The 24969-nt window shown below is 58.7% G+C and overlaps 3 protein-coding genes across 7 annotated transcripts; 1 reads left to right on the top strand and 2 right to left on the bottom strand.

Annotated features, from left to right (window-relative positions):
* Positions 1–891: 891 nt before the first annotated feature.
* Positions 892–5555, bottom strand: MRPL28 (mitochondrial ribosomal protein L28). Of its 3 annotated transcripts, none has more exons than XM_033101409.1 (6): positions 5395–5555; positions 3679–3976; positions 2720–2872; positions 2235–2369; positions 2057–2143; positions 892–1353 (listed from the first exon to the last, which is right to left on the bottom strand). In XM_033101409.1, the coding sequence occupies exons 1-6, from the start codon at positions 5544–5546 to the stop codon at positions 1246–1248; spliced, it is 933 nt and encodes a 310-aa protein (XP_032957300.1). In that variant the 5' UTR covers positions 5547–5555; the 3' UTR covers positions 892–1245. The 3 variants fall into 3 exon arrangements, with proteins under 3 accessions (XP_032957300.1, XP_032957303.1, XP_032957302.1); XM_033101412.1 differs by lacking the exon at positions 5395–5555 and adding an exon at positions 4118–4212; XM_033101411.1 differs by lacking the exon at positions 5395–5555 and adding an exon at positions 4059–4166.
* On the bottom strand, positions 5511–14776 carry PGAP6 (post-GPI attachment to proteins 6). Of its 2 annotated transcripts, none has more exons than XM_033101407.1 (13): positions 14496–14776; positions 10671–10848; positions 10391–10583; positions 10049–10176; positions 9577–9845; positions 9160–9482; positions 8658–8748; positions 8452–8575; positions 7862–7998; positions 7188–7366; positions 6973–7119; positions 6249–6365; positions 5511–5927 (listed from the first exon to the last, which is right to left on the bottom strand). In XM_033101407.1, the coding sequence occupies exons 1-13, from the start codon at positions 14623–14625 to the stop codon at positions 5631–5633; spliced, it is 2313 nt and encodes a 770-aa protein (XP_032957298.1). In that variant the 5' UTR covers positions 14626–14776; the 3' UTR covers positions 5511–5630. The 2 variants fall into 2 exon arrangements, with proteins under 2 accessions (XP_032957298.1, XP_032957299.1); XM_033101408.1 differs by having other exon boundaries at positions 5667–5927; positions 6253–6365.
* Positions 14380–24080, top strand: NME4 (NME/NM23 nucleoside diphosphate kinase 4). Of its 2 annotated transcripts, none has more exons than XM_033101415.1 (5): positions 14380–14400; positions 22448–22581; positions 22851–22952; positions 23053–23165; positions 23653–24080. In XM_033101415.1, the coding sequence occupies exons 2-5, from the start codon at positions 22567–22569 to the stop codon at positions 23774–23776; spliced, it is 354 nt and encodes a 117-aa protein (XP_032957306.1). In that variant the 5' UTR covers positions 14380–14400; positions 22448–22566; the 3' UTR covers positions 23777–24080. The 2 variants fall into 2 exon arrangements, with proteins under 2 accessions (XP_032957306.1, XP_032957305.1); XM_033101414.1 differs by lacking the exon at positions 14380–14400 and adding an exon at positions 20605–20763.
* The last annotated feature ends 889 nt before the right edge of the window (positions 24081–24969 follow it).

A 24969-nucleotide genomic window follows, 5' to 3' on the forward strand; every position in this document is an offset into this window, starting at 1 on the left:
CACCAAGCTCCTCCCACCGGCCAGCAAATTCAGAGGCCAGCGGGGGCCGCCCCTGGGGTAACCCCCAGGCTCTAGGGGGAGCAGAGCTGGAGCCGAGTCAGTGCAGTCTGGGACTCGGACACTCTGCTCTGGCCACAGGCCCTGTGCCAGCCCCAGGTCCCTCGGGGACCCCAGGAATCTGACACATGAACCCTACAGGTCTGACAGGACCACCCCTCTATCTGTGGCCTTTGTTGGGGTGGGGAACAGGTGAGAGGGGTAACTGAGAGCGAAGGTCAATGAACTGGGGACGTGGGGTGCACACCACAGGGAGACCCAGGTGACAGGCTGACAGCTAGAAAGGGATCAGTCTGATTCAGTTCAGGGCTGAACATGGCAACTGTGATGTGGACCCGAACGGGGGGTGGGGGTGGGGGGGTGGCTGGCCCATCCAGAACACCACCGTCTGGCTGGAGGCAGGGGCTGCGTTCGGACAACCGAGCTGGGCCTTACTGGTCCATCAGAACTGAGGCAGCAGCAGGCTGGGCATTGTTAGCTTTTGGGAAAATGTTTTAAAACTGCAAAACTGTTCTCCAAGTAGGGACATCACGTGAGGAATCACTCACATGTGGGAAGCATAGGACACTCCTGGAGGGGAGTGACACTGCGCCCAGCTACTATGAATGGAGTTTGGGGCACGCCCCCCAGGGCCTGAACCCAAGGCAAGCCCTGACCCTCGATGACCTCAGGAACCATGGGATCTCCAGGGCCCTCCTGCAGCTGTTCCCACCGGCCAAGTGCACGCACCCTCTGGCCCCCACCAGCAGGAACACAACCCAGGAGGTGTCGCTTCCGTATCACCCCTCGGGAGCCCGGCACCCCTCGGACAGTTCATGAAATACGCAGGAGAGCTCTGATCCTCCAAGCAAAGCAGCACACACACCGCCCGGCTCAGACTTTACTCTTGCTGTCCCCATGTGGTGACACTGCCTCGGCTGGGCCTCCGCCGAGGGGGGTGGGAGACCTTAGAGGCAGTGAGACAGCCCCAGGCCTCTGGGGATCCTGGGATCCCTTAGGGCCCCCACGGAGCCCACCCCACCCAGGAGCTGCGTGGCCAGCACACACCAGAATGGTTCACTCACTGCCCACAAGTGGCTCTCGCCACCACCCAAGACTGTGTCCATGGTGCCAAAGGGCAGAGGGGTGGCCATGGGACCACAGGGGACGCTGAGCCTGGCTGTCAGGCACGGGTCAGTCACTATGCAGTCACTTCCCACTGGCTCTCCTCTGCACCACCACTGGCTCAGACAGAGCCTGTTGTTGAAGCCGCTCAATCAGCTCCTTCACGTAGACCTTGAACAGAGGAACAGGGTCCTACGGGGGCAAGACAGCATCACGGTGAGCCACACTGGCGAGGGCAGAAATCCCACCGCTGCTGGCCGAACGCCCAGAGGAATGGGCTCCTCAGGCCTGGGCACAGAGTCAAATGAGGCTGCTGGCCCCCACCCCCAGTCCAGAGGGCAGTGCACTGGGATTCCTGGGGCACTGGGATTCCTACCCTTGGGGATGTAGGAATCAGGCGCCTGCCCCAGTGTCTCTGCCTTGGGCCCTGAGGTCACAGATAAACCAAGCAGAGGGAACAGGGACGGCTGGCTGTGCCATGGGTGGGGGCTCCCTGACCTGGCAGCTGCCACAGACTCTACACCTTCCTAGGGGACAGACACGAGAAGGTCTCGACTCAGTACCGGGAAGACACCAGGGATGCTTGGTGGCCAAAGAGACCAACAGTTCCAAGAGTCCAGCTCAGCCCTGAGGGTCTTTCTGTCCCTGAAGCTATGAAGTGGGCCAGAGAGCACAAGAGAGGGGCAGGACCTCGAGGGGCAGGAATGTGCCACGTGGAACCCACAGGGCCATGGCAGCAGCTGTGCAGAGGCAATAACTGCCCAAGTCCGCCGGGTTCAGCAGCCCCTCATTCGGGCTCCTCCCAAGGCAGCGCACGTCCCCACCCTGTGTCTGGCAGCGCTTGGCGGCTGCGCCCCCCAAGAGGGTAGGGCAGCTGGCACTCACACACGCTCACCTTCTCCTCCAGAAGCCTCTGCTTCTCCATAGCCTCGTCCAGCGTCAGGCCGACCCACTCGGCTTCTTCCTCCTTGATGACAAACTCCTGGGCAGGCAGACACAGGGCACGCGGTGAGGCTGGGGCGGCCAGCCAGGAGGGCTCATGGGGGACAGGGAGTCCAGGCCCAAGCCCTCACCTTGTACTTGTCATAGATGGCTGCCCTCCTCTCGGGGTCGTCGGGGTGCAGCTGAGGGTCTCGTCGGGCAAGCCGCAGCAGCATGCCTCGCTTCAAGTCCATCCCGAACTTGGAGCACAGGTCCTCCTTCGGGGTCTAGCAGGAAACGAGGCATGACGCTGGGTGCTGCTGGCAGGGCCTGCCCTCTCCGCCATTCAGCCCCACCTGGACCCTCCCGGGCAGCTGGCAGCCCCCAGGCCAGAACACAAGAAGGAAGAGCCAAGAGCAGGGAAGAGGGTAGCTGTGTTCACTTGTGCCCTGGTGGACAACGCAGCCACTCACAGGAACGAACTCTCCTGTGGGCAGAAAGCCCGCACTGGGGCTGCCCAGAAAGGGGCACGGTCCCATTCGCATTTCACAGGAGACCCTCGGCCCCAGACACCGGAGTGCTGCCGGGGGTGCAGATGGACCCTCCCCTCTCTGAGGGGCCATCAGACAGCACTTGCCTTCAGGATGTAGAAGTCGAACCCATAGGCCTCGTCGATGAGGTCCAGGGTGCGCATGGTCACGGTCACAGAGAACTTCGTGTCCAGGATCTCACTGTAGAGCTCACGCTGAAACAGCTGTGGCTTCCACACCTTCTTCACCCTCTTCGAGAGCTGAGGGAGCAACAGAATCCCCATGGGTGTCGCTGCTTCTCCAGACAGACCCGAGCAAGGCTCAGGGCCCCTTCCTGGGACGCGGGACATGGACCCGGTTGCCCACGCAGAGGTCAGCTTCTCCCCAGCCAGCTTGGCACCCCCAGACCTTGCCCAGGTTGCTGGTGTATGCTCCGGACACACTACACACAACCATAACTCCGCGGTTCACAGGTCATCACATTCCACACCGGGGTCGAGAGGCCAAAGGCCACGGGAGACACCAGCCTGGGGGCCTTCCCAGACTCTCAGCGGTCCCTCCAGGAATCCCACCAGAGGCAGCACGGTGTGAGGGGCAGACTGAGAAGACCTGCCCCAGGTGAGTGTCTGAACCTTCCAAAGCGTGATGAGACGGTAGTAGTGCCAGCCTTGTCAGTGTCCCAAAAAGTGACAGAAGCCACCTATGGCAAGTCCAGCGGACAGGTGACCACAAACCTCTCTCCCCCGCGTCCTCTCCACACACAGACCCCCTCCCCATCCTTAGACTTGATCTGGGCCACCACCCCCCCGAGCCTCTGCACTTGCTGTTCCCTACGTGGACCAGCCCGTCTCAGAATACCCCATTGGTTTCACAGGTGGAGTCCCCCAGAACGGTGCCTGTTCACTCACGAGCAGGATACTTTGAGGGCGCTGTCTCCACCAAACTGGAATCACCCCCGGCGCTGCCTGGTGTCCCTCGTGCTCTCCACGCACCTGCGAAGCCCGGCAGGGAGCCCACAGCGCCAGGGCCCCGGCAAGTGCCCCTGAAGCCCGCCCTGCTCGCTCACCTTGTCGTTGTCGATATATCGGTGGCCCAGGATCCAGCCCTCGCCGCCCCAGAGCCCGCGCTGGGACTCCGCGGGGTAGTGAAGCGGGATGGGCACGTCCTCCACGCGCTCCCGCTGCCCGTTCTTGGGGTTGATTTTGAACTTGGCCCCGTGCGGCCTGTAGTGCACGGGGGTGGGCGTCCGCTCCTCCTCCAGGGAGCGCAGGTAGGACTGGGGCAGGCGGGAGCAGATGCCCTCCCGCAGCCGGAGCTGCTTCCACACACCCACCGGGAACTTGTGCAGGGGCATCGCGACGAGCCTGGCGAGAGGCAGGGGACCGGCGTCACGCCGCAGCCCGGCTCCCCGCGCGGCCCGGGACCCCCTCGCTGCCCTGCTCCTACCCTAGACTCCCAGCGTAGCTCCGACTCCGGACCCCAGCTCTCCGCGGAGCCCCAGCTACCTCTCGAAGCTCCGCGCCGCGCCGGAACCGGAAGTCGCGCTACGTCGCCTTGCCTCCTACCCGCCGCTGACTGGCTGCAAAGCCCGTCCGTCTAACCCTCGTCCCGCCCCCCTTTTCTGCCTTTAGAGACCGTGGAAAATGCCCTGCAGAGACGGAGACACCTCAAGGCAGTGTTGGCAAGTGCGGCCTGTTTTCCCCGAGCAGCAGCCCAAAGAGGGCCGGGCCCTACCTCCTTTTCTCCCAGGAGCACAGAAAACAATGTAAAAACTCTTGCCATGAAATATAACTGTAGAATATTAAATTCAATCACAGCGAAATCAGAGCTACTTAAAAATATATGTCAATGTCTTAAAAGTTTGTACCCCCCAAAACACCATATATGTTTCCTTTTTATGAGCCAAGAGAATGCTAAGGTGGCCAAGTGCAGGGTGACTGGGAGTGGGGGAGGCTTCCAGGAAGGCCACACTCTGGACAGGACCCCACGGCCCTGACCTGGGCCTCTGGGACCCCAGCCTCCCACGGCCCTGTCCTACAGCCCTTACACCGACAGCAGCCCCCCTGCACTCTGCCTTGGGTAGGGGTAGGGTATTGCTCGTTGGGGCAATGAGTTCCCCTTACCCTTCTTCCCCCAAAGAGGAGGGAGAAAGCCTGGGCCAGGTCTTTGGCAGCCCCCTCCCCAAACACATGGTTGGGACAATGCAAGGTGGCAGCCATCACCTCCACTCCTGGCAGCAACTCAAGAGGATGCTCTCCAAACAAGAGCCCAGGGCATGAGTGGGGACGAACAGTCGGAGCAGGGTGTGCCCTGTGTTGCTGGCACCCACAGCGCAGCCCCTGCCCCAGGAAGCTCTTCACAGGTGGCCTGCAGCTCCAAAGCTGAGAGCCAAAGGGAGGGGAGAGACAAGGCATGACCGCCAGAAGCCAGCGTCCCCCATGCCACTCATGGCCACTAGAACCTCTGTTGTTCAGTGCCGATCAGCTCTCTAGGAATCATGGTCACCTCTCCCCACGACAATTGTATCAGCAGGCAGCATCCCCATGTCCAGGGTAGGCTGGCATTCAGGGACACACAGTATCAGGGAGCCAGAAAGCAGGGAGGGCACAGCTTCCAGCCTCAGTGGCGGTGGGGGGCCCACGGGAGGTGGGCTCAGGTCTCCTCTGCTTCCCTGGGTCTCAGATCACAGACTCACAGGGAAACAGGGTGATCGGGGAATCTTTCTCCATATCTCTAAGAGTCCCCAGGCCAGCAGAACACAGAGTCTGCCCCGACATAGTACCTGTGGTCTCCAGGCAACCAGGCCTCAGCCCCAGGGGCCACTGTAGATACCAGCCGGCAGCTAGAGCACAGGGAATTGGGGGGTGTGGTCCTCTCCTTGGCAGGAGGAAGCAAAAACGTGTGCAGGGCAATTTTATTCAGTTGGAAATCCATCTGGACAGAGGTCCCTCTCCCTTGGTCCTGCCCCTGGCTGGAGAGGTCGTCATCAAAGCTGTAGGTGTCCCCAAGCTGGCTGCATTACGTCACCGTGTACAGCTCCTCCCGGTGGTTCTTACAGATCTGATAATGGCAGGTGAGCTTCTGTGAGCAGGACCAGGGCTCAGTGTGCTTGTCACGTGGTGGCAGCAGGAACGCTGCACTCCCCGCCAGCAGCATGTGCCAGATGCTATGGGTGTAGTAATAGTTGTCGCTGGTCATCATGGAGGTGTAGATGGCAATGGCCACAGCGGCCATGGAGATGCCAGGCAGGAGGTAGAAGACCCAGCGCTGCCAGGAGGTGGGGTAGCAGTGGCGCCGGTGCCCACAGCGGTATACCTGGAGAAAACCGTCACATAAGCGTTGGCACCGGGGCTGCAGTTGCAGCTCCCAGGGGTCCGCCCAGGTCGGGGCAGCAGGACCATGGGTGTGGACTACTTGGAAAGGGCTCAAGGGCACAGAGACCTGAAGGGTCCTCAGGCCCGGGTCATGGCATGAAGCCACACTGGACCTTATGGGTGCTACTGGCAGCCCTCAACAAATATGGAGGACTCAGACCCAGGACCAGGAACATTGCCAGAATGAGGGGCCAGGGTCTCTTCTCCCAGAGCAGGGGTCTATGGGGAGCCCACACTCTCTTCCCCACATGGAGCTCCGTACCCACATGGAGATCATGACTACAAAGGCAAAGAGACAAGGCCCCATCATGTTCCAGGCGCCTCTGCGATCCAGCTGCAAGGACATGGCAAACACTAGCGTGCCCAGGAGAAGCAGAACCTGAGTAAGACACGGATGACCACAGCGTCACAGGAGCCAGCGTTGTCTGAGACAGCACAAGGTCCAGCAAGAGCAAGTGGCCTGAGCATGCTGGTTGTCCCCCTGTCCCCCCAGTGCTCCCTAGCACCTCTGCCTGTCCCCTTGGAGCTGCTGGGAAACTTTGTCCTGCTTTGCTGGCAGGGAGGGAGGGACCCTTCCTCCAGTTACTAAACTGTCTACAGGTCAATTTCTGAGGCACAGCTTAGCCAGGCAGGGTGCTGAGGCACGTGTCTCCATAGGCCAGGCCCAGCTGCGACAGAAAGGTCACCAGTGTCCTCAGTACCAGGGACTCCAGGAGCACAGCTCAGGGCTTCTCGGGGAAGTCTGGCCTAGGGTTGGGGCTCCAGGCCTCCCCTCTGAATAGAGCCCTGGGAGAGAGATGGAGGGGGGGCCTCACCTAACCCTGCCCCCAACATCCCTTCCCTGGAATCCTCCAAGCAGCCTGCACAGCCCTCATTACAAGAGACAGGAGGTGCCTAAGCGCAACAGCCAAACCCTTTCTGGTCTCTCCCATTCAAGCGCCTCTGCTCCATCAGAGCGCAGTCCCAGGCATCGGGAGATCACTCACATATTTCAGGGCTGCCTTCAGCCGTGCCATGCAGAGGATGGTGACCCAGATGGCCACTCCAGAGCCCAGGAAGTCGCAGTACTGCAGCGTGTCATAGTTGAGGATGCACAGCACGGCCTCCCCTGGCTGGTCGCAGGCATGGTAGAACTGCGGGGTAGGGTGGTGAGCAGAGGCCCAGACCTCCCCACCATCCCCACCGGAGCAGGGGGGCCTACCGTGGAGAAGAACATGGTATAGGCGTAGACGGAGGCCTCCACCAGGAGGCAGCGGTACACGGACAGGGCAATGGGAGCCAGGAACATGAGGTTGCTGAGTGTGAGCAGGAGCGTGGCCATCCTCTGCTGGGCCACGGTCTGGGCCGTGCTGTTGTCCGTGCAGCTCCACCCCCGCCAGCCTGTGGACCAACGCACCGCCGAGGGGGCTGAAGCTAGGCAACCGGGGCCAGGTTTCGGGGGTACTTCTGAACCTCAGAGTCTATCCCTCCCACAGGGCTCTGAAGAGAAGCCCCTCTCACCCAGGAGCAGGCTGGGACAGGTGTGGGCATGTGTGGGGCAGGTATGGGACAGGTAAAAGCAGGTGTGGAGCAGGTATGGGACAGGCATGGCAGATGTGGTACAGATTCTGGCAGGTGTGGGACAGGTATGGGACACGTGTGGTAAGTGTGCACAGCGGAGTCCAAGGTCAGAAGGCAGTACCATCTCTGGGGGGTGAATCTCTGTGCTTGGGTCGGGGGTTGGGGGTGTGTGGCAGGAGTGGGGAAGAGGCATTTGCCCTTGCTCTATGGGGGTGCTCTCCAGCCTTGGCAGAGCCGGGAGGGGTTCCCGGAGGAGAGCACAGGGCTGGGAGGCAAAGTGCAGGAGTGTCCGTGAGCCCCAGGCCTGGCCCTCACCTGCCTTGCAGCTGCAGCCCGCATACAGGTAGCCGTGTCTGCGCAGCAGAAGGCACTGGCCATAGGGTCCACAGTCATTCAAGCAGGGCACCAAGTACAAGGTGGTCTCCACAAGGACGGAGGCCTTCTCACATTCCCTGAGAGGAAGGGGCCACAGGAAGGCTGGCTGCCGAGGTCTGCTGGCCAGTCCCTGCCAAGGCTCCCATCAGGCTCTTGGACCATGAGCCCAGAGTTGAGGGCCCCAGGCTCTGAGCCCTGTAGGACAGCAACCATGAGCTCTGCAGAAGCCAAGATGCCCCTGGCCCCTCGTCCCATCCTACATCCCAATCTGTCTAGGGCTGTGTCCTAGACTGGTCCCTTTCCTTGTGCCCTGGCTCCCACGGCTGCCTGGGGAGGGGTGACCAGGTGGAAAAGGGCACTCCTTCGTAACTCCCAAAAGGCAACTGACCCTGTGTGGCTTGCAGGTAGCTGGGTCACCCCCAAACTCGGATGCAGGCAACCCCATCAATGGTCCTGAATGCAGTGATCCAGCCGCCCACCCCAGCCGGCAGCTCTGGGGGGCCCCCACCCCAGCCTCCACGTTGACTTACTCAGGACTCTGAGGGCACGCAAGCTGTAGGGAGAGGTACCAGTTCTCTGACTCTGGGTAGGGAATGATGAGGTTGGCCTTGCGAAACGAGGTGCTCAAAGACAGAGAGTAGCCCTGGAAGAAGGCTGCAGGGGAGCAGGAAGGCCAGGTCAGAGGTGGCCAGGGGGGCTGGCCAGGGTCGCTTCGTCAGACTCCGCCTGCGCATACCTGTGGTGCAGTTGAGTGACGAGTTGAAGCTGAGGACGGGTGAGGCAGCATTCACGCAGACCATTACCGAGGTGTGGTTGGAAATCACGCTCTGGAAGGGGCGGCCGTGCAGCGTCAGCCCGAAGTTCCCAGCCTGACACTGAGCCCTGTTCTCTGTGGCTCCCACTGGCCAGGGACTACCTGGGATCCCGCCCCCTCCAGGCCCGGGGACACTCAGCTCGTGATCCAACCCACCACCCCATCTCTTCAGGCACAGCCCTGGGTCGGATGACAGGGACCTGGCTGCCCTGTAACACAGGTCTCCCTTTCTGCACATGGTGCCGCCTCTGTTCTGGCCCAGTGCCTGTTGGGGTCACTGCGTTGCCTGAAAGTCCACCCCAAGCCAGTGTCCATGATCAAGTCGGTGCAGGAAGGCCTGAGCAGCACCACTCAGCCTGGGCGGGTCTGAGCCCTGAGCTGAGCCCGGCCACCCCGGCCACGAGGCGCTCACAGACAAAGGTACCTTGTTGGCCCACAGGGAGATGGTGAGGGAGCCCCCACTGTCCATGCCTGTGTTCAGGTGCAGCTGCATCACCGAAGGCATGTCCGACTGCACCCGCACCGAGACCCTGTCCAGGGGCCGGAAGTGCACAGATACCACATCCATATCTTCTCGCATGACCTGGTAGCTCATGAGGCAGAAGGGGCCACCACCCACCCTGCTGCTCCTGCCCAGGTCCTGGGAGCCAGGGCTCGGGGGCAGCAAGCCAGCAGAGGAGGCATTGCAACTCTGGTTCGAGTTGCTCTGCGGAAGATGCGGGAAGTTCATGATCCACGGCTTACAGGCTGTCAGGAGGACAAGGGGCTCAGCGAAGGAAGGCGTGTGGGTCGAAGGCACGGGGCACAGCCACCCCTACCCCGTCCTCCCCATGCAGCCCACCTGTGAGAGCAGCCACGGCGCTGAAAGCCACTGACACTTGGGGCCCTGCCAGGCTCTTGGCTGTCACTTGCAGCCATCGGTCCCAGGGTGGTGAGGGCAGCAGCAGGCGGCAGGCCCGAGTTGGGCCACTGCAGGTGAGCACCTTCTGAAAGTTACTGGGCAGGGTGGCCGACCCCACGGTAAGACGCACGGGGCAGCCCAGGCTGCCGTTGGATGCACAGCCCTGCAGCTCCAGCTGCAGCTCCTGGGTATACTCAGGGATGAAGATTCTGCAGCCAAAGGCAACAGGCTCACTGGGGCTGTGGGGCTTCCAAAGACCTCCCCTCGCGGCTCCCACTCAGGGTGGTGGCCCTACTTCCCAGCACGACACCCACACACCGACTCCCACCTTTCTCACCCGCACGGTGAGGACCGAGGTACCACCTGCTCCACCAAACCAACAGGCGGGGCCTCCCCGAGAGCCCCCACTCACTTGAGGTAGCTGGGGTGGGAGACGAGGGTCTGCCGAAGGGGCACGTCGGGCTCCAGGATGGAGACCTCAATCACCCGCACGACCACCATGTCGGGCTGGAAGATGTAGGCACAGGTGGGAACAAAGCCCTAGGGAGAGAAAGAGAAGTAGGGGAGGGAACCGGCAGGCATGGGGCGGGGCAGAGACCAGAGAGCTCAGGCCAGGGGCGGCGGGGTGGGGGCTGGGGGAGGGGGGAGGCAGGGTTGCAGCACCTAGACTGCCCTGAGAAGGTGAACAACAGGGACCAGCCATTCCTGCACTGGGGTGTCCTGCACCCCCATCTTTAGAGGGCAGCCCCCTCACCTTCAATTCAATCTTCTGGGAGGACGGAGGCAGGTGAGCAGCCACAAACCAGTCCCCGGGCGCTGGGTGAGAGACATTGACGGAAGTGTTGCTCTGTAGCATCTTGATGACGAAGGAGGGCTGCACGGAGGTGTTGGCAGGAAAGCTGGTGCCCAGTGGGTTGATGACTGGAGGGGCGCCATAGCGGAAGTATCTAGAGGCGAGGATAGCAGGGCAGGCATCAGATGTGGGCCTTAGCCCTGGCTCGGGCAGGCGGGCAGGCGGGTGGGTGGACACCTACACAGTGATCTCCACATTGGTGCATGTGGGGCCACCACCCCGGGACACTTGCAGCAGCCAGCGCAGCAGCACGGTGTCCGGGGGTACTCGGAAGTGGAAGAGTCTGGCGCTGCCATACCAGCTGTAGAAAGACAGCTTCTGCGGGGATTGCGAGAACTGCTCAGATACCAGCCTGATGTCTGCGGGGAGAAGGCACTGTCAGCCAGGCTGGGGGTGCCCCGAGGCACCCATCTCCCCATGGGGTGAAAAAAGAGAGTTTCAGAGGCCCTTCTGCCCCAGCATGGCCCCAGAGAGAAAGAAGAGGGAAGTGGGGGGGGGGAGTGTCTGGAGCCCCTGGGCTGGCACTCCAACTTTGACCTTGGCAAAGGTCACTGTCCCCCTCCAGGCTCTGGCAGTTGTCTCTGGCAAATGGTCCCACTTGACAGGTGAGGGGGGTTGAGTCTGGAGGCTGGCTGCCTGCCCAGGCCCATGATGACTTGGGGCACAGCCAGACTGGAGCCTGAGTCCCCCATTACCCAGAGAGGTGGCAAGCAGAGACCCGGGAGGGGAGGGGAGAAAGGGGATCAGCCTGGCCAGCCGGGGCGTTCAGGGGACAGATGGTCCCCATGCTCCCATGGGTACACGCCCATGCAAAGCGGCACAGGGATGAGGCAGAGCCCATGACAGACAGATTACCCACGGCCCCACCTGGGGATCCCCCCATGCCCCAATCCTGGCAGGGGCTCTCAGGCCCCTCCTCGAGTGTCCAATGACTGGGGCACAACCTCCACCAGAGCATGTGTCTGGGTCCCACAGTATAATTGCCTGCTCCATGAGTGGGTGAGGGTGCCCACCTGGGACCCTCCCTATTGGGGCCCCCACAGAACAGGCACTCTGGGTACTCTCTGCACTCCCCTAGGTGGCTGACCAGGCCTGGGTTCTGGCCAGAGGTGCCTGGGCTGGACGGCAGGGAGCCTGGCCCCAGCAGCAGCTGCGGCCTCATGCTCCCTGTGACCTTGAGTGTTCCTTCCCCTCCCAATCCCAGCTTCCTCTTCCTCTTCCTGTGATTTGGCCAGGTGAATAGCAACTCCCCTGGGGTGCCCCTCCCTCCAAGGTTAATGGACGTTAAAGTGCTTTCAGAAGAAATACTTTGGACACAGCAGGGTGTGACCTCACTTTCCTCCAAGCTGGGTCCCTCCCTCTGCCTGCTGGGAAAGTGGCCAGCTCACACGCAGGCCCGATCTGGATCAGCGTGAGCCAGGTAAGCACGTAAGGGAGCCAGGTAAGCAGCTGGCTCTCCTGCCAGCCTCCTGACCCTCCCCTGGAGGAACGGTAACCCACCAGCAAAGCCAGTCGGAGCTCCAGAGGAGCCCACCATGGGGCGCTAGGCAGAAGTAGGCTCCATGCAGGAGCTTCGGGCTTTCCAGGTGTCTTCTGGCCACCTCGTCCCACCCAGCAGGCTGTGGCCTGAGTGCCAGGAGGCTTGGAGCAGCTGAACTAACACAAACTTTTCTACGGAGGCTGCTGCGGCCCCCAGGATAACATCACAAGGGCCAAAAAACCTAAGTGCTGGGAGCTGAGGCAGGACAGTCCCCCACCCTCACCTGGGGCCTTAGAGAAACAGTCCACCCAGGCACAGTGGGGCCCAGCAGGGGAAGTCACGCTGCAGTGTACAGCCCCCTGACCTGTAAGGGACAAGGCCTTCTGGCCCCCGCCAGCCCTGGAGCACTAGTCTGTGGACACCTGTACCCAGCTGGTAGCTGTTAGGGTTCACCGGGTACACAAGACATAAGAGACCTGCTCAAGGTCACCCTAAGACCTGGTGGTCTCCCACTCCCAGGACTACACAACGTCTCCAGCATGCCCCACCCCCCGCAGCCCCACCTCCCTGCCCAAGATGTCCACACTGTTATTTTGGCAAACATACCAGGCCATTAGCACATTAGTCAGAGCCAGATGTGGAGGTCACATTTCTGACATCCTGGAGTGAGGGCCACATGCACCCCCACCCTGCCCCACAGCCCCCTCCAAGGACACCCGGTTAGGGGGAGGACAAAGAAATTCCCTGAGCCTCTTCTGGAAACCCTACCCCACACCCTCCAAACAAGGACGGGCACTTGATGCAGAGACCCTGCCCACCCATAGGTCCCAGAAGTCACGTATACACTGCTGCCTGTTCCTCAGCAGGCCTGGGAGGTGAGGGGCTGCCCTAAGTTTTCCATCTCCATAAATACTGGACCAGGGGCCAGTAAATACTGGCTCAGGTGGTTGGAGCGCTCAAAACGCCGAGGTCGCCAGTTCGATTCCCACATGGGCCAGTGAGCTGCGCCCTCTACAGCTAAGATTGTGAACAACAGCTCTCCCTGGAGTTGGGTTGCGTGAGCAGCGGGGAGGTTGGCGTAAGCTGCCCTGAGCTGCCAAGGGCTGCTGAGTGCTGCTGCAGGCTACCGTGTGCTGCCATGAGCGGCCGGTGGTCAGCGTGAGTGGCTGGCAGCCACCGTGAACGGCCAGCAGCCAGGGAGAGCTGCTGTGAGCAGCAGACCGATGACTGGCCTCGACAGGGGGAGCGCAAGGCTCCTAATACCCGCAGGGGCCAGGGAGCTGTGTCCTACACAACTAGACTGAGAAACTATGGCTTGATCCGGAGTGGGGCTGGGGGGAAGCAGAAGAAGGGGGAAAAATAATAAAAAAATAAACACCGGACCAGTGACCCTGCACAGAGCACTGACTTCCAGAAGGATGGGGCAAAGGGAGAAAATAAGGGCAGCGGTATCTAATGGAGCAACTTAATTAGGAACCATTTCAGGGAAATTGACTTTGAGTTCAAGCTCAGAAACCAGAGGTACAGTCCTCAAAGAAATAGGAGCTTGGGGAAAAATTAGTCACAGAACAAGTCACAGATAAATAAAAGTTAAGAAACAGGAGCTTGGAGGAGCAAGATTTCAGGGAAGGGGGAGGAGCCGGAAGCAGGGAATGGAGAGGCCCCAGCCTCAGGCTATGCTAGATGAGCTGCCTAACTGCCCAGGGGGGCATCTGGGCCTTCACAGCCCTGACAGCCTGGCCACATGGCCCCCTAGGTGGAATCCTAGGCCACCGTGTCAGGGGAGCTTACTCAACACACTCAAGTGTCCCAGCCCCAGACAGAACCCTAATGGGCAGCGCCTGCTGGTCTAGACACCTCTTTGGGTGGGGACTCGCAGGGAGCAGAAAGGCAAAGGGAGGGCAAGTCCCCCAACACCGCTCAAGTACCAATTTCCTCAGAACTACCCTGGCCTACCAGGCTCCCCAGGGCTACGTGGGAGTCCCTCCAAGAAGGGAAGCCAGCTGTTGAAAGTGACTGCACCTGGATTAGTGGCCACCGTGGAAGGGGTGGAGACAAGATACACACCGGGGGCCCCTACTCCGGGATCTATGCAACTTTCTCCCAACTCTGCTCCTCTCCCAGACCAGATGGGGGCCCCAGAATCCCACTGCCCAGCCTTTGTTTTTAGTGGGCCTCAGAGCTGGAGTCCCCCTGGGACCCTCTGGTCTCCTCCACTTCCGCGAACTGAACGCTTTGGAAGCAGAGTAAGAGGTGGGAGGGCGCGCCCCTAGGGCCAGTCTGGCCGAACCCGGCCCTGGGGGCAGAGGGCGTCCTTTCCACCTGACCGCTCGCACACGGGGCGCCCCTCAAGGAACTGACCTGCGTCTCTCACCGGGAGAAGGGACCTGGGCCCTGTGCCCGGGCCAGGTGAGGGCACAGGTGCCCCCAGGTGAGTCACAATTCCGGCCCCGCCCCTGGCCATTCCCCCCACCCCAGTCCAGCTGGCGCCCCCAGGATGGCGCCTGCCAGTCCGCGCTCGCTCACCGTTCTTCCTGCTGTCGCCGGCCGCGGCAGGAGGGGGCCGAGCGAGCAGCAGCAGCAGCAGCAGCAACAGCGGCCCCGCCACTGCCACAGTCACCGCCGCGACCCCGGTCCGGGTCCCAGCCCGGCCCATGGCTCCGCGCTTGACCCGGCGCTACCGGGATCGTGTCCCCGGCCGTCTGCCCCCGCCGCCGCCCGGGCAGCCACCGCCGCCACTGCGGCCCCTGCCGCCGCCGCCGCTGCCCCGGGCTCCCATCGTCCGGGCCGGTCCCAGCAGCCGGCGCCCCGGGCACTTCCGCCTGCGAGGCCCCGCCCCGCCGGGAGCCGGCTGGAGAAAGGCGCGCGTGGCGCGGGGACCGCAGAGCGTCGGGCGCGGGGGGACGGATATCCCAAGGAGGACGCGGGCGGGGGTCGACTGGGGCGAGGGGACGCGCGGCTGGGGGCGGGGCGGGGGGGCCGAAGCGGGGTCAGGGGCTTTATGGGATCGGGGCGACGCGTGCTGGGGGGCGGACGCGGCGTTGGGGACGTCGTGAGGATGGAAGGGGTGAACGAGGAAAATGGGTCGGAGGGAGGTCGGGGACTGATGGGGACCGCGTGCGCAGGAAGGGGGATGCAGGGCAGGATGGGATGGAGGGTCACGCGGTACGCGCGGGATACGTGGGACCGAGGCGGGAATGCGGGGCCTGAATTAGAACGCGCAGGAGATTCTAGGCGGCGGGGGACGCGAAGATGCTTCCTGGAGGCGCTGGGTGGTCCACGGGATGCGAGTGTCGTCTGTGGGTTCACTGAATCGTGGGCCAGGCTGCGGAGGGGCGCTGGTGGAGACACCCCCCCCTCCGTGGGGCGAGTCACGCACTCATTTCTGCCTCGCCAGCGCCCGCCCGGGTTGCGCACCTTACAGAGAGCTGGACTCCCGGGCTGTCGCTCTACAAAGTTGCTACGAGTGTGTGTAGAAAACAGTTTTATGGAAAGATGAAAAAGCTCCTTGTACTTGTGGGAATTCCACATCTGTGAGTGGGACTCACTCTTCACCCTTTATACCGGGATAGATCTCAAACATTAAGGATTTAAGCGGAAGAAGGGAGCTATCAGGGACTAGAAGAAAACTTAGGTAAAGTTTTTAGAGTCTTGGGGAGGCGGAGGCTACCGCGTGCCGCCCTGAAGGTGACCCCAAACTTTATAGAGGCAACACTGAGACATTCAACCAGGTGAGAAAACCAGAGCTTTCTGCAAAGCAAACCTGCCTAAGCAAAGTCAAAAAAACAAGCCATAAACTGGGGAGCACGTGGTTGCCCTTCTGTTATAAAGGGTTAATCTTAAGATTGATAATAAAGAGCTCCTACAAATCAATGAGAAAATAACCACCCTCCAGGACAAAACGATCCAGGAATATTCCTAGAAAGGAAATGCAAATGAGGAGGCGCAGACTCCAACTTCCCTCCTTAGAATTTGAAATGCAAATTAAAAAGCACCCAAACATCTTTTTTTTCCCTTTCACCTACCAAATCTGCAAAGATCAAAAAGTTTTATTCAACCTGAAGGGTGCGACTGAGTCAACAGACTGTTCTTGTATTTAGTGAGCCTGGGGGAAGCTTCTGGACTCTGAGTGGCGGTAGCCTTGCCTCAGTCGTTCCACCGCTGTGCACTTTCCCTACGAAGACGTTCACAGAAGTGTGAGATGGCACGTCTTGGTCCTGAGACGGGGTGTTCGAATTAAGGGCGCCCATACCCTTAAGGGTGATTCATAACAACATGACAGTGCAACTGCGGAAAGAAACCGGGAAGTCCTGTGTACTGATTGGAAACGGTCGACCAGATTTAGCTTTAGCTCAAAAGAGGAAAGGGCAGGACAATGTGTTCAGGAAGACACCGCTTTTGTAGGGGAAAAGAAACTATTTTATTTGCATGTTTCAGAGCCATGGAATAATTGGAAGCATCCAGCGGCAGGTACACAGGTTGACCCTGGGGGAGGGAACCGCAGAGTGGCTGGGGGTGGGGGTGCGATAATATCCTTGTACCTTTTGAACTTAACCCTGGGCAGAAGGTGAGGGTTTACTGGAGGGGAGGGAGAAGAAGCTGACCCTGCACACCCAAGGCCACTGAAGGGTGGAGAAGTGGGGCGGTGGCTGGAGGCCTAGGGAAGAAGGAAGCCCAAGGTGTGAAGCACAAAAGAGACCCTTTGTTCCCTTGGAATCCTGGCTGGGCCCTCCTTGCCGCTGACAGCAGGGGGGCTCCTGTGGTTCTCAGCTTAAAGAGACAGAAGTCTGTTCTGAGTTTTGCTGAGCTGTGAGTTTAGTGCATTACGCTGACCCAGAGTTATCCTGGGGACAACAGCTGTGGTCAGCATTGGGGACTGTTCTAACCAAGATCCATCCCCCTGCCCCAGGCTGGGCTCCGAGACCTCCATACACACATACAAACACACACCAGCCCTCCTCACTCCCAGGGCCTCCTCTGAGTGTGCCACCTTAGTGTGAGGTTCCTGTGCCCAAGTTCCCACTAGTAGGAGGGGAGGCACCCCTAACCCCAGTGCTCCATCTGGGGGGCTGGTGAACTTGTAGATGGACAGGGATCCCTGGACTGGAGTCCGGACACCTCTGCTAAATAACATTATTAGCAATGGAAAGAACCCTAGAACCCACCTTGAGGGGCTTCACTTTGAAGATGGAAAACTGAGGCCCAGCGACAGGGTGGCCCTGTCTAGGTCTTGAATATGCACCGTTCTGTATGCTACCTCAGAGCACGCAGAAAAATGAATTCCAACTGGATCAGATGGTCAACTGCCAAGAATAAAACGATTACAATGTTCAAAGGAAACTTGGAACGCATCCCTTAGAATACAAGGACGGTAAAGACTATCTTAAGCAAGATGGACAGGAAACCCAGAAACCATGAAGGAAAAGTTACTTCTTTGACTACATTTTAAGAAACAATATGTAAGTATAAAAAGTATGAAAGTAAAAAGCGGGATAGAGTCATCGATGGAGTCAAAAGACAAATGGGAGAAAATATGTGCTATCATATGATAAAGGATTCATATACTTAAGATAGAAAGGAAATTTACACACTGAAAAAAGACAAAAGAAAAATTGACACCAAATATATAAATATACAGGCAGTTTACAGGAGAATATGTGAAACGATGCAAATGGCCTGTAATATATGAAATGCTGCTCCATTGCGCTAATCAATAGCCAAACTGTTTTAATACAAATTAAAACCTGACACCTCGTCAAAAGCAGCACAGGTAGCCATCTCAGAACGCAAGGAACAGGTACCTCATGCTATTCTGGTGGCAATGTGAACTTCCTAAACTTTTCAAGGTTACTGTGGCAACATTAAAATGTTAATAGAAAACCCAACGGACAGACACAAGGCTGTTGGCTACAGAAGTGTTTGTAGTTGCAGAAACTTGGGAGCTCTGGGAGTGGGATGGATGAATAAATTATAATATACTATGAATTTTTACACAACTTTTAGACGGGTCTTAGGTCTTCTGAAGGAAAATTAATAAAGTGGAAAAATCCAGTTGCTGGATAACATGGATACATCCCATTTCTAAACTGGGACATCCTCAGATCCTCTCACTAGCTCTTTGGAACCGAGTGGAGTGCTGCCCACCCACCCAGAAGGGAGAGCTGTTAGAGGGACCGTGGGGGTGAACAGGGATGTTTTTCCAGTCTGGCCACAGTGCGCATTCTATTTGCTTTGGATCAAAATTTCAAAGGTTACCAAAGCCAAAAACTAAAAAACCACTGTCATTCAATTGTAATCCAAATAATCATGGGAAGAGTTGCAGCACTTGAATTTTAGGGACTCCTTCAAGGACACTCAACCCCTCCAGTGGAGGAAGAGGAAAGAGCGCTACCTGTTCTCTCCCACTGCCCTTCCCCTCCCACCTGTCTCATCACTTGCTCAAGTCTTCCTTTCTTCCTTTCCTCCCTCCCCCTCTTTCTGGTTCCCAGAGGCAAGTGGTACCACTGCCCTGGACCCAGCCTCATCTCCCACCACTTCCCTTCCAGCTAAAGGCAGTTGCTCAACCCTGTACACACTGTGAAAATGACAGACCTTCGGGCAATCTGGCGGCTCTCTCATCCTACCTGTCCTCCATAACCCACCCTGGGCTCCTCCAGGTGCTTCCTGTGTGCAAGCTCCTGTGAGGACCCCAGGTCCCGGAGGAGCCCTTCCCTGTCTTCTCATGGCCTCCATCCAACTCTATAGATGTGGGGTGTCCTGTCACCTCACCCCACTGCACGTTTCCTGTAGGAAAGAGCTGGGTCAAAAGTTATGTGGTTTGGCAGGGAAGTGTGGGTGCAACATAGTCCATTTCCCTCTTTGTCCTAATGCCCCAACTTGTTGGCATAAATTAGATCAGGGTGCCCAGACATCTGGATTTCCTAGGAATAGTTTCCTCAAAGTTTTGCGAACAACGTAGGGTTTCTGAATCTTTATTTTCCCGAAACAAAGTTTTTCTTAAGTCCACTACCGTCTATTATTATCATTCAGAAAGGAAAGGTCATTTTCCTAGCCAAAAAGTAAGGAAGTACATACTTTTAGAATTATGAGTTAAATAAAGGTTAGTGGCTTTTTTTGTTTTTTTTTTGTGTCTTGTACTTTTAAAGTACAGCATATAGTTCTTATGTATCCCCATTTGATCTTGGCAAATGAGTGCTTCCTGCCCTGGGCACTGGGCACTCGTGAACCAGACGATGAAGGGCACAGGTGGTACCCTCAGGACTCTTTGGCCTACACTGGGTTTTGGATAAGATCCAGCCACATTGGAGCATGGTGACCAGAGCAAATTCCTGGTCCCCTTCCAAGGGTTAGTAGCAGAGGGTGACAGGGGCAGAAGATGGTTTCCAGATCGGGAGGCCCCAAGAGTTACATTCTGATTGAATGGCTCCCCATGGGCACCTCTCACCAGTTTACCTGGGCTGGCAGCTGTGGGGTGAGGCTACCCAGGGCCTCTCCTCCTAGAAGCAGCAGCCCACCTCTTCCTGTCTCCTCCCTGCAGTGACCTGAGCTGGAGTAAAAAGAGATCTAACATGTCTAAAATTAGAGTTCCAAGAGGACAGCAAAGAAAGGAGGCAGAGGGCCAGCCCGGTGGCTTAGGCAGTTAGAGCTCCGTGCTCCTAACTCTGAAGGCTGCCGGTTCGATTCCCACATGGGCCAGTGGGCTCTCAACCACAAGGTTGCCAGTTCAATTCCTCAAGTAAGGGCTGGTGGGCTGCGCCCCCTGCAACTAGCAACAGCAACTGGACCTGGAGCTGAGCTGTGCCCTCCACAACTCAGACTGAAAGAAAAACAACTTGAAGCTGAACGGCACCCTCCACAACTAAGATTGAAAGGACAACAACTTGACTTGGAAAAAAGTCCGGGAAGTATACACTGTTCCTCAATAAAGTCCTGTTCCCCTTCCCCAATTAAAACAAAAAATACATTAAAAGCAGCAGAGAAAAATGACATTCAAGGCAACAATTTGCACACTTATGACTTCTCGTCAGAAATGGTGGACGTCGGAAGATAGTGAATGCCATCTTTTATATGCTGGAATAAAGAAACAACTCCCGTCAACCCACTATTCTATATCCAGCAAAGACATACTTTAAAAATGAAGAAAACCAAGAGGGTGTTGCCAGCCGATATGAATGACAAAAAAATGCTAAGAAGATAAATCTTATATTGTCTTCTTATAACGCACACAATGATGATGATAATAAAGAGGGAGGAAACTTTTGGAGGTGATGGATATCTTTGTGGCGTATATATGTGAAACTCACCAAGTCCTACACATGAAATATATACAGCTTTTGGTATGTCAATAATATTAAAGTTTAACAACTGCGTTGGTATGATAACTATAATCCATGCTGGGTTCATACTTACGTATTTTTTCTTCTGATTTTAACAGAAATTGACATTGTACATTCCCATGAGCCCTGCAAGTGGCGAACAGCCAGGTGGGGCTGCAGGCCACGGGGTCCTGCGGGTTAGGGGTAGATGAAGAGGGGGCCTGAAGCCTGCCAACGCAGCCCTCCCTCCGCCCCTCCTCTCACCACCCCTTCTTCCTCTCTGCCTCCGCCCCTCCTCCCTTTCTTCCCTCCCTCCGCCCCGCCCTCGGGCGCGCTGTGGTCCCGCGCGCTCCTCCAGCGCTCTGCCGGAGCCCGCGGGCCGGGTGTCATGAGAGGCCTCTTCGCGCGCGCCGCGCTGCGGGGGCTGCCGTGCCGCCCGCGGGCCCTGGTCCCCAGCCTGCTCGTGCGCCCCAGCTCGGGTGAGTGGAGGGAAGAGGGCGGGCGGAAGGCGCCTCCCAGCCTTTGTTGGCACACGTGAGGACGCGGCAGCCCGGGAGAGGGGGACCCAGACCCCTGCAGCACGCCCACTCGCCTGGAGGCCTCCGGGCACCGCGCGGGGGGCGGGCGACCCGGCTGTCCCTGAAGGCGCAGGCTAGAGCGGCGCGCTCCTTGGGTTCTTGCCCCGGCCGGCCGATCAGGGGCCCGGTACCCCCCACCACTTATTGTCCCAACCCCCCACTCGAGGCCCACCTCCCCAGGTTGCCTCCAGGCAGAGGGGCCGACGCCCTGGAGCAGGAGGAAGCCAGAGGCCTGGTGCCCACATTGGGTGTTGATGTGCCCCAGCCGACCTGGGGCTCCTGAGGGGCCGGGGGTCATCCTCAGCCAATGACCATTCCTCCACGGAACCACTGTCCATGGGGCGATTTATCCAGGCCCTAAGTCCACCTGGCCCATCCCTGTTAGGGGCACTGGGGTAGCTATCTGTAAGAGGTCCTCCACTGTAGCTGAGAGCCAGCCGGATGTCATGGTGTTCCAGACGCTGGAAGAGTGCACTGCCATACCCCAAGGCACAAGCCAGCTTGCAGCAGGCCAGGCCAGACAGCAGGTCCCTAGGCACTGGGTTTGGGGAGATCAAACAAGCCCCAGGGGGGCTTCCTCCGTGGGCCTCATTCAGCCGTGAAGGGATGTGGAGGGGACCCGTTGCCTGCTCCCCAGCCCAGCACAGGTTATGGTCCATTTTCCTCTTGGGAATGAGGAACGGCAGCTGCAGGTGACCCCAGGGACACTGGCCTGCACCACCCCTATTCTCATTTCTCCACCAGTTCTGTCTTTGAAGGACTTGGCAGGACTTCCAGGGTCTGGGCTCCTCTCAAAAGCCCATTTGACCCTGGCCCCCATGCCCAGGGTCTAAGTGACTCTGGAAGTGGCCTGGGGCTATAGGAGGGTGATGGCAGCCTCTGTCTCCTTGGCTTTTTGGGGCAGGGCTCAGGGCTCTCCTTAGGTCTGGAAGTGGCCAGCCTCGAAACCCCATAGCAGCACAAAGATCCTGCCTGGCCAATAAGGTGTGAGAGGAGGAGCCCTCCAGGTCTACCTACCTGCAGACAGGAACCCCTCTACCTACCTTCCCAATCCCGGGGTCCGTGGCCCACCTGGTGGGGAGGGTGTACTTCATTTCTCTCTGTTCCCCTGCTCTTCCTCACACCCAGAAGATGGGCTCTGGATCCCTGGGGATGTGGCAGGTGGGGGTTCAGACAATGTCTGTGCCATCACTTCCAAGCAGAGGAGTCCAAAGTAGGCCAAGAGTCGTGCTTTCTTTCCAACACGGCTTCTCTGTGCCTCCCGGGCCTCCTGGCTCTCTAAGATGCCGTCTCAGGGGACACCAGCTCCATCATGGGCAGCTTCTGCCACTGCCTGGGTTGGGGAGGAGCCATGCCCCCTCCAACAGGCTAGAAGCCCCCAGGAACCCACTGCCCTGGTTGTCCCTGATGGGCAGCACCATGCTGGGCAGTTCCTGGCTGTGGGCACCCCACTTCTCCCCTCCAGACCTGCTCTGGTGGAGGCGGACACTAAAGCCCAGGGGCCACCTGGGCCCTGGCAGGGGAACCCAGCTTGGGAAGACGTGAAAGTGTGAGGCGACAGCCCTGACCCCCCCCTCTTCTAAAGGAGGGCCTTCCTGGAACCGGGAGCGGACCCTGGTGGCCGTGAAGCCCGATGGGGTACAGCGGCGACTTGTTGGGGATGTGATCCAGCGTTTTGAGAGGAGGGGCTTCAAGCTGGTGGGGATGAAGATGCTACAGGTACCAGGGCTCTTGGCTTGTGGGTGCTCCTCAGGGCACGGGGCGGGCGGAGGGGGAAGGGGGCTTCTCCCAGACCTCAGGATGTCCCTCCTCGTCAGGAGGCGGGTCCTGGTGTCTGTCAGCAGTACACGGGGAGGGAGGGGAGGTGGTATCTGCCCTACACTGCTGTGACTGGCCTGCCAGCCCATGTACGTGTTATCTGCAAAGCCAGTGCCCAGTGAGTTGCCTCTCCACGGGCTACTCTCACCCCTCCCGTCAACGCCACCCAGGTGCCGGAGAGCGTCCTTGCTGAGCACTACCACGACCTTCAGAGGAAGCCCTTCTACCCAGCGCTCATCAGCTATATGAGCTCTGGCCCCGTGGTGGCCATGGTATGGCCTGGCAGGGGTGCTGGAAGGGGTGGGGGGCCCTGGACTGAGCCCAGAGCTGCTGAACCCTCCAGTTCTCCCGACCTTTATCTCTGTGCTGCAGGTCTGGGAAGGCCCCAATGTGGTCTGCACCTCCAGGGCCATGATAGGACACACTGATTCGGCTGCCGCTGCCCCCGGCACCATCCGAGGAGACTTCAGCGTCCACATCAGCAGGTACAGGGGCCCTGGGATACTAAGCCACTGGGAGCGGAGGGGGCCAGCTCATCGTCTTGCTGGGCAAAAAGCCAGAAGAGAATTTTGATGGTGGGACATCACACCTATTATTTGCTAGTTCAGTTTCTTTTTCAAGGCCTTTTCCCGCACACAGATGATAAAGCATTGCCTGTGTGTTGTGTCTGTACTCCGCCATCACTGTCTGTTATCTGACTCTATCTTGCCAGACACCCTGAGGGGTTGGCAAGGGAGGACTGGTGGGAAAATGAGGTTCCCAGTAACAGTCTGGGCTGGTCCATAAGGTTGTGGGTAAGAGGCCGAGGCCAGGCTCGAGCCCAGTTTCCCAGCTCCCCTCTTCTTCCTTTCTCTTCTGCGCAATCGCCCAGCTTACCCCCCTAGACAGTAGAGGATCAGCAGAGCACTCCCAGGACCCCTAAGATGCATGTTGAAGCCTGTCCTTACCTCTGCTGCCTGTCACCTGGCACAGGAACGTCATCCATGCCAGCGACTCCGTGGAGGGGGCCCAGAGGGAGATCCAGCTGTGGTTCCAGAGCAGTGAGCTGGTGGACTGGGCAGATGAAGGCCACCGCAGCAGCCTCTATCCAGCCTGAACCTCAGGCTGCCTTCGGCCACCTCAGCATCCACCCCGGACCAACTACCTCTGTGCACAAGAACTTGAGCCCACCCGGTGCTCTGCCCATCTGCCCCAGACCACCCCCCTGTCCACCTTTTGCTACACCCCAACCCAGAGCAGATGAGCCAACTTTACGTGCCTTTTAGTATCCTAAGCCATCGAGAGATTGGACCAAATCCTTTCTGTACCAAAGTGCCAGACCACCTTTGAGGTGTCTCCAGAAGTGGTAGTTTGACCTCCCTTCCCCCAAGGGGGGGGCCATTAAATTTCACTCCTGTGCATGGGGTGGAGCATTCATTACGGTTAGGTAGTAAGGAGGCTTTCATGCAAACTTGTAAGTAGTTTGCCAGTAGAGATGAAGCTTACCATCTCATACACCAGCAGGAGAGCAATCACTGTTGAACGTATAGTATGATTCAGGCAGAGGCGCAGAGACCTCCAGCCTGACGTGTGGGGAAATCCACGCTGGCCCCAGAGCTGGTACTGTCCCAACCCCCACTCGATCTGATCCTGCTGAAGGAGGAGCTGCCTGCCTTGGGCAGGACTGAAGCGTGGCAGGAAGGGGTGGCCGGGAAGGTGGCAGCTGAGACCGCCCCAAGAGCAGGAAGCCTGATGACCATGACTCTCTCCCCTCTTCATGGCTTCGTGTGGCCCAGGCTGACCTAGCTGCCTGGTGTCCACTTGTTTCCACGTTGACACTACATCTCACCCCTTACCCTTGGTCCCCAGGTGTCTGTACTCACTTGTCACAGGTACTGGACACTGCACATCATTACATCTGCTGAGGCTGACTTGGTCCTCATTTTATATTTTTGACATCTTGGTGATGGATGCCCTGAGCCTTGATTCACAACATAGGTGGCTGCCTGTGCCTCCATGGGAAGGCGTGGGTGACGTGCCCTGACCTTGACACAGGTCATTTTGGGAACTGGCAGTGGGGCTGGCCACAGGAGGCAAAGGCCTTCCCCATTGTCCGTGGCTTTCCCGGACTCCAGTCTCCTTCCCTCTTTTTTGTGATATTTATGCAACAGGGAAGCGGTGCCCGGGAGAAGAGGGCATTTAGATGCCGAGCGCCTCCCAACTAGGTGTTTTAAATGCACTGTTGGGCCAGGGAGGGGGAGAAAGCCCAGGTGCCCTGGGCCGGCACGCGAGCCTGACCTTAACCTCGGA

This window comes from Rhinolophus ferrumequinum (assembly GCF_004115265.2).
Source record: "Rhinolophus ferrumequinum isolate MPI-CBG mRhiFer1 chromosome 15 unlocalized genomic scaffold, mRhiFer1_v1.p scaffold_54_arrow_ctg1_1, whole genome shotgun sequence".
Classification (NCBI taxonomy): Eukaryota; Metazoa; Chordata; class Mammalia; order Chiroptera; family Rhinolophidae; genus Rhinolophus; species Rhinolophus ferrumequinum.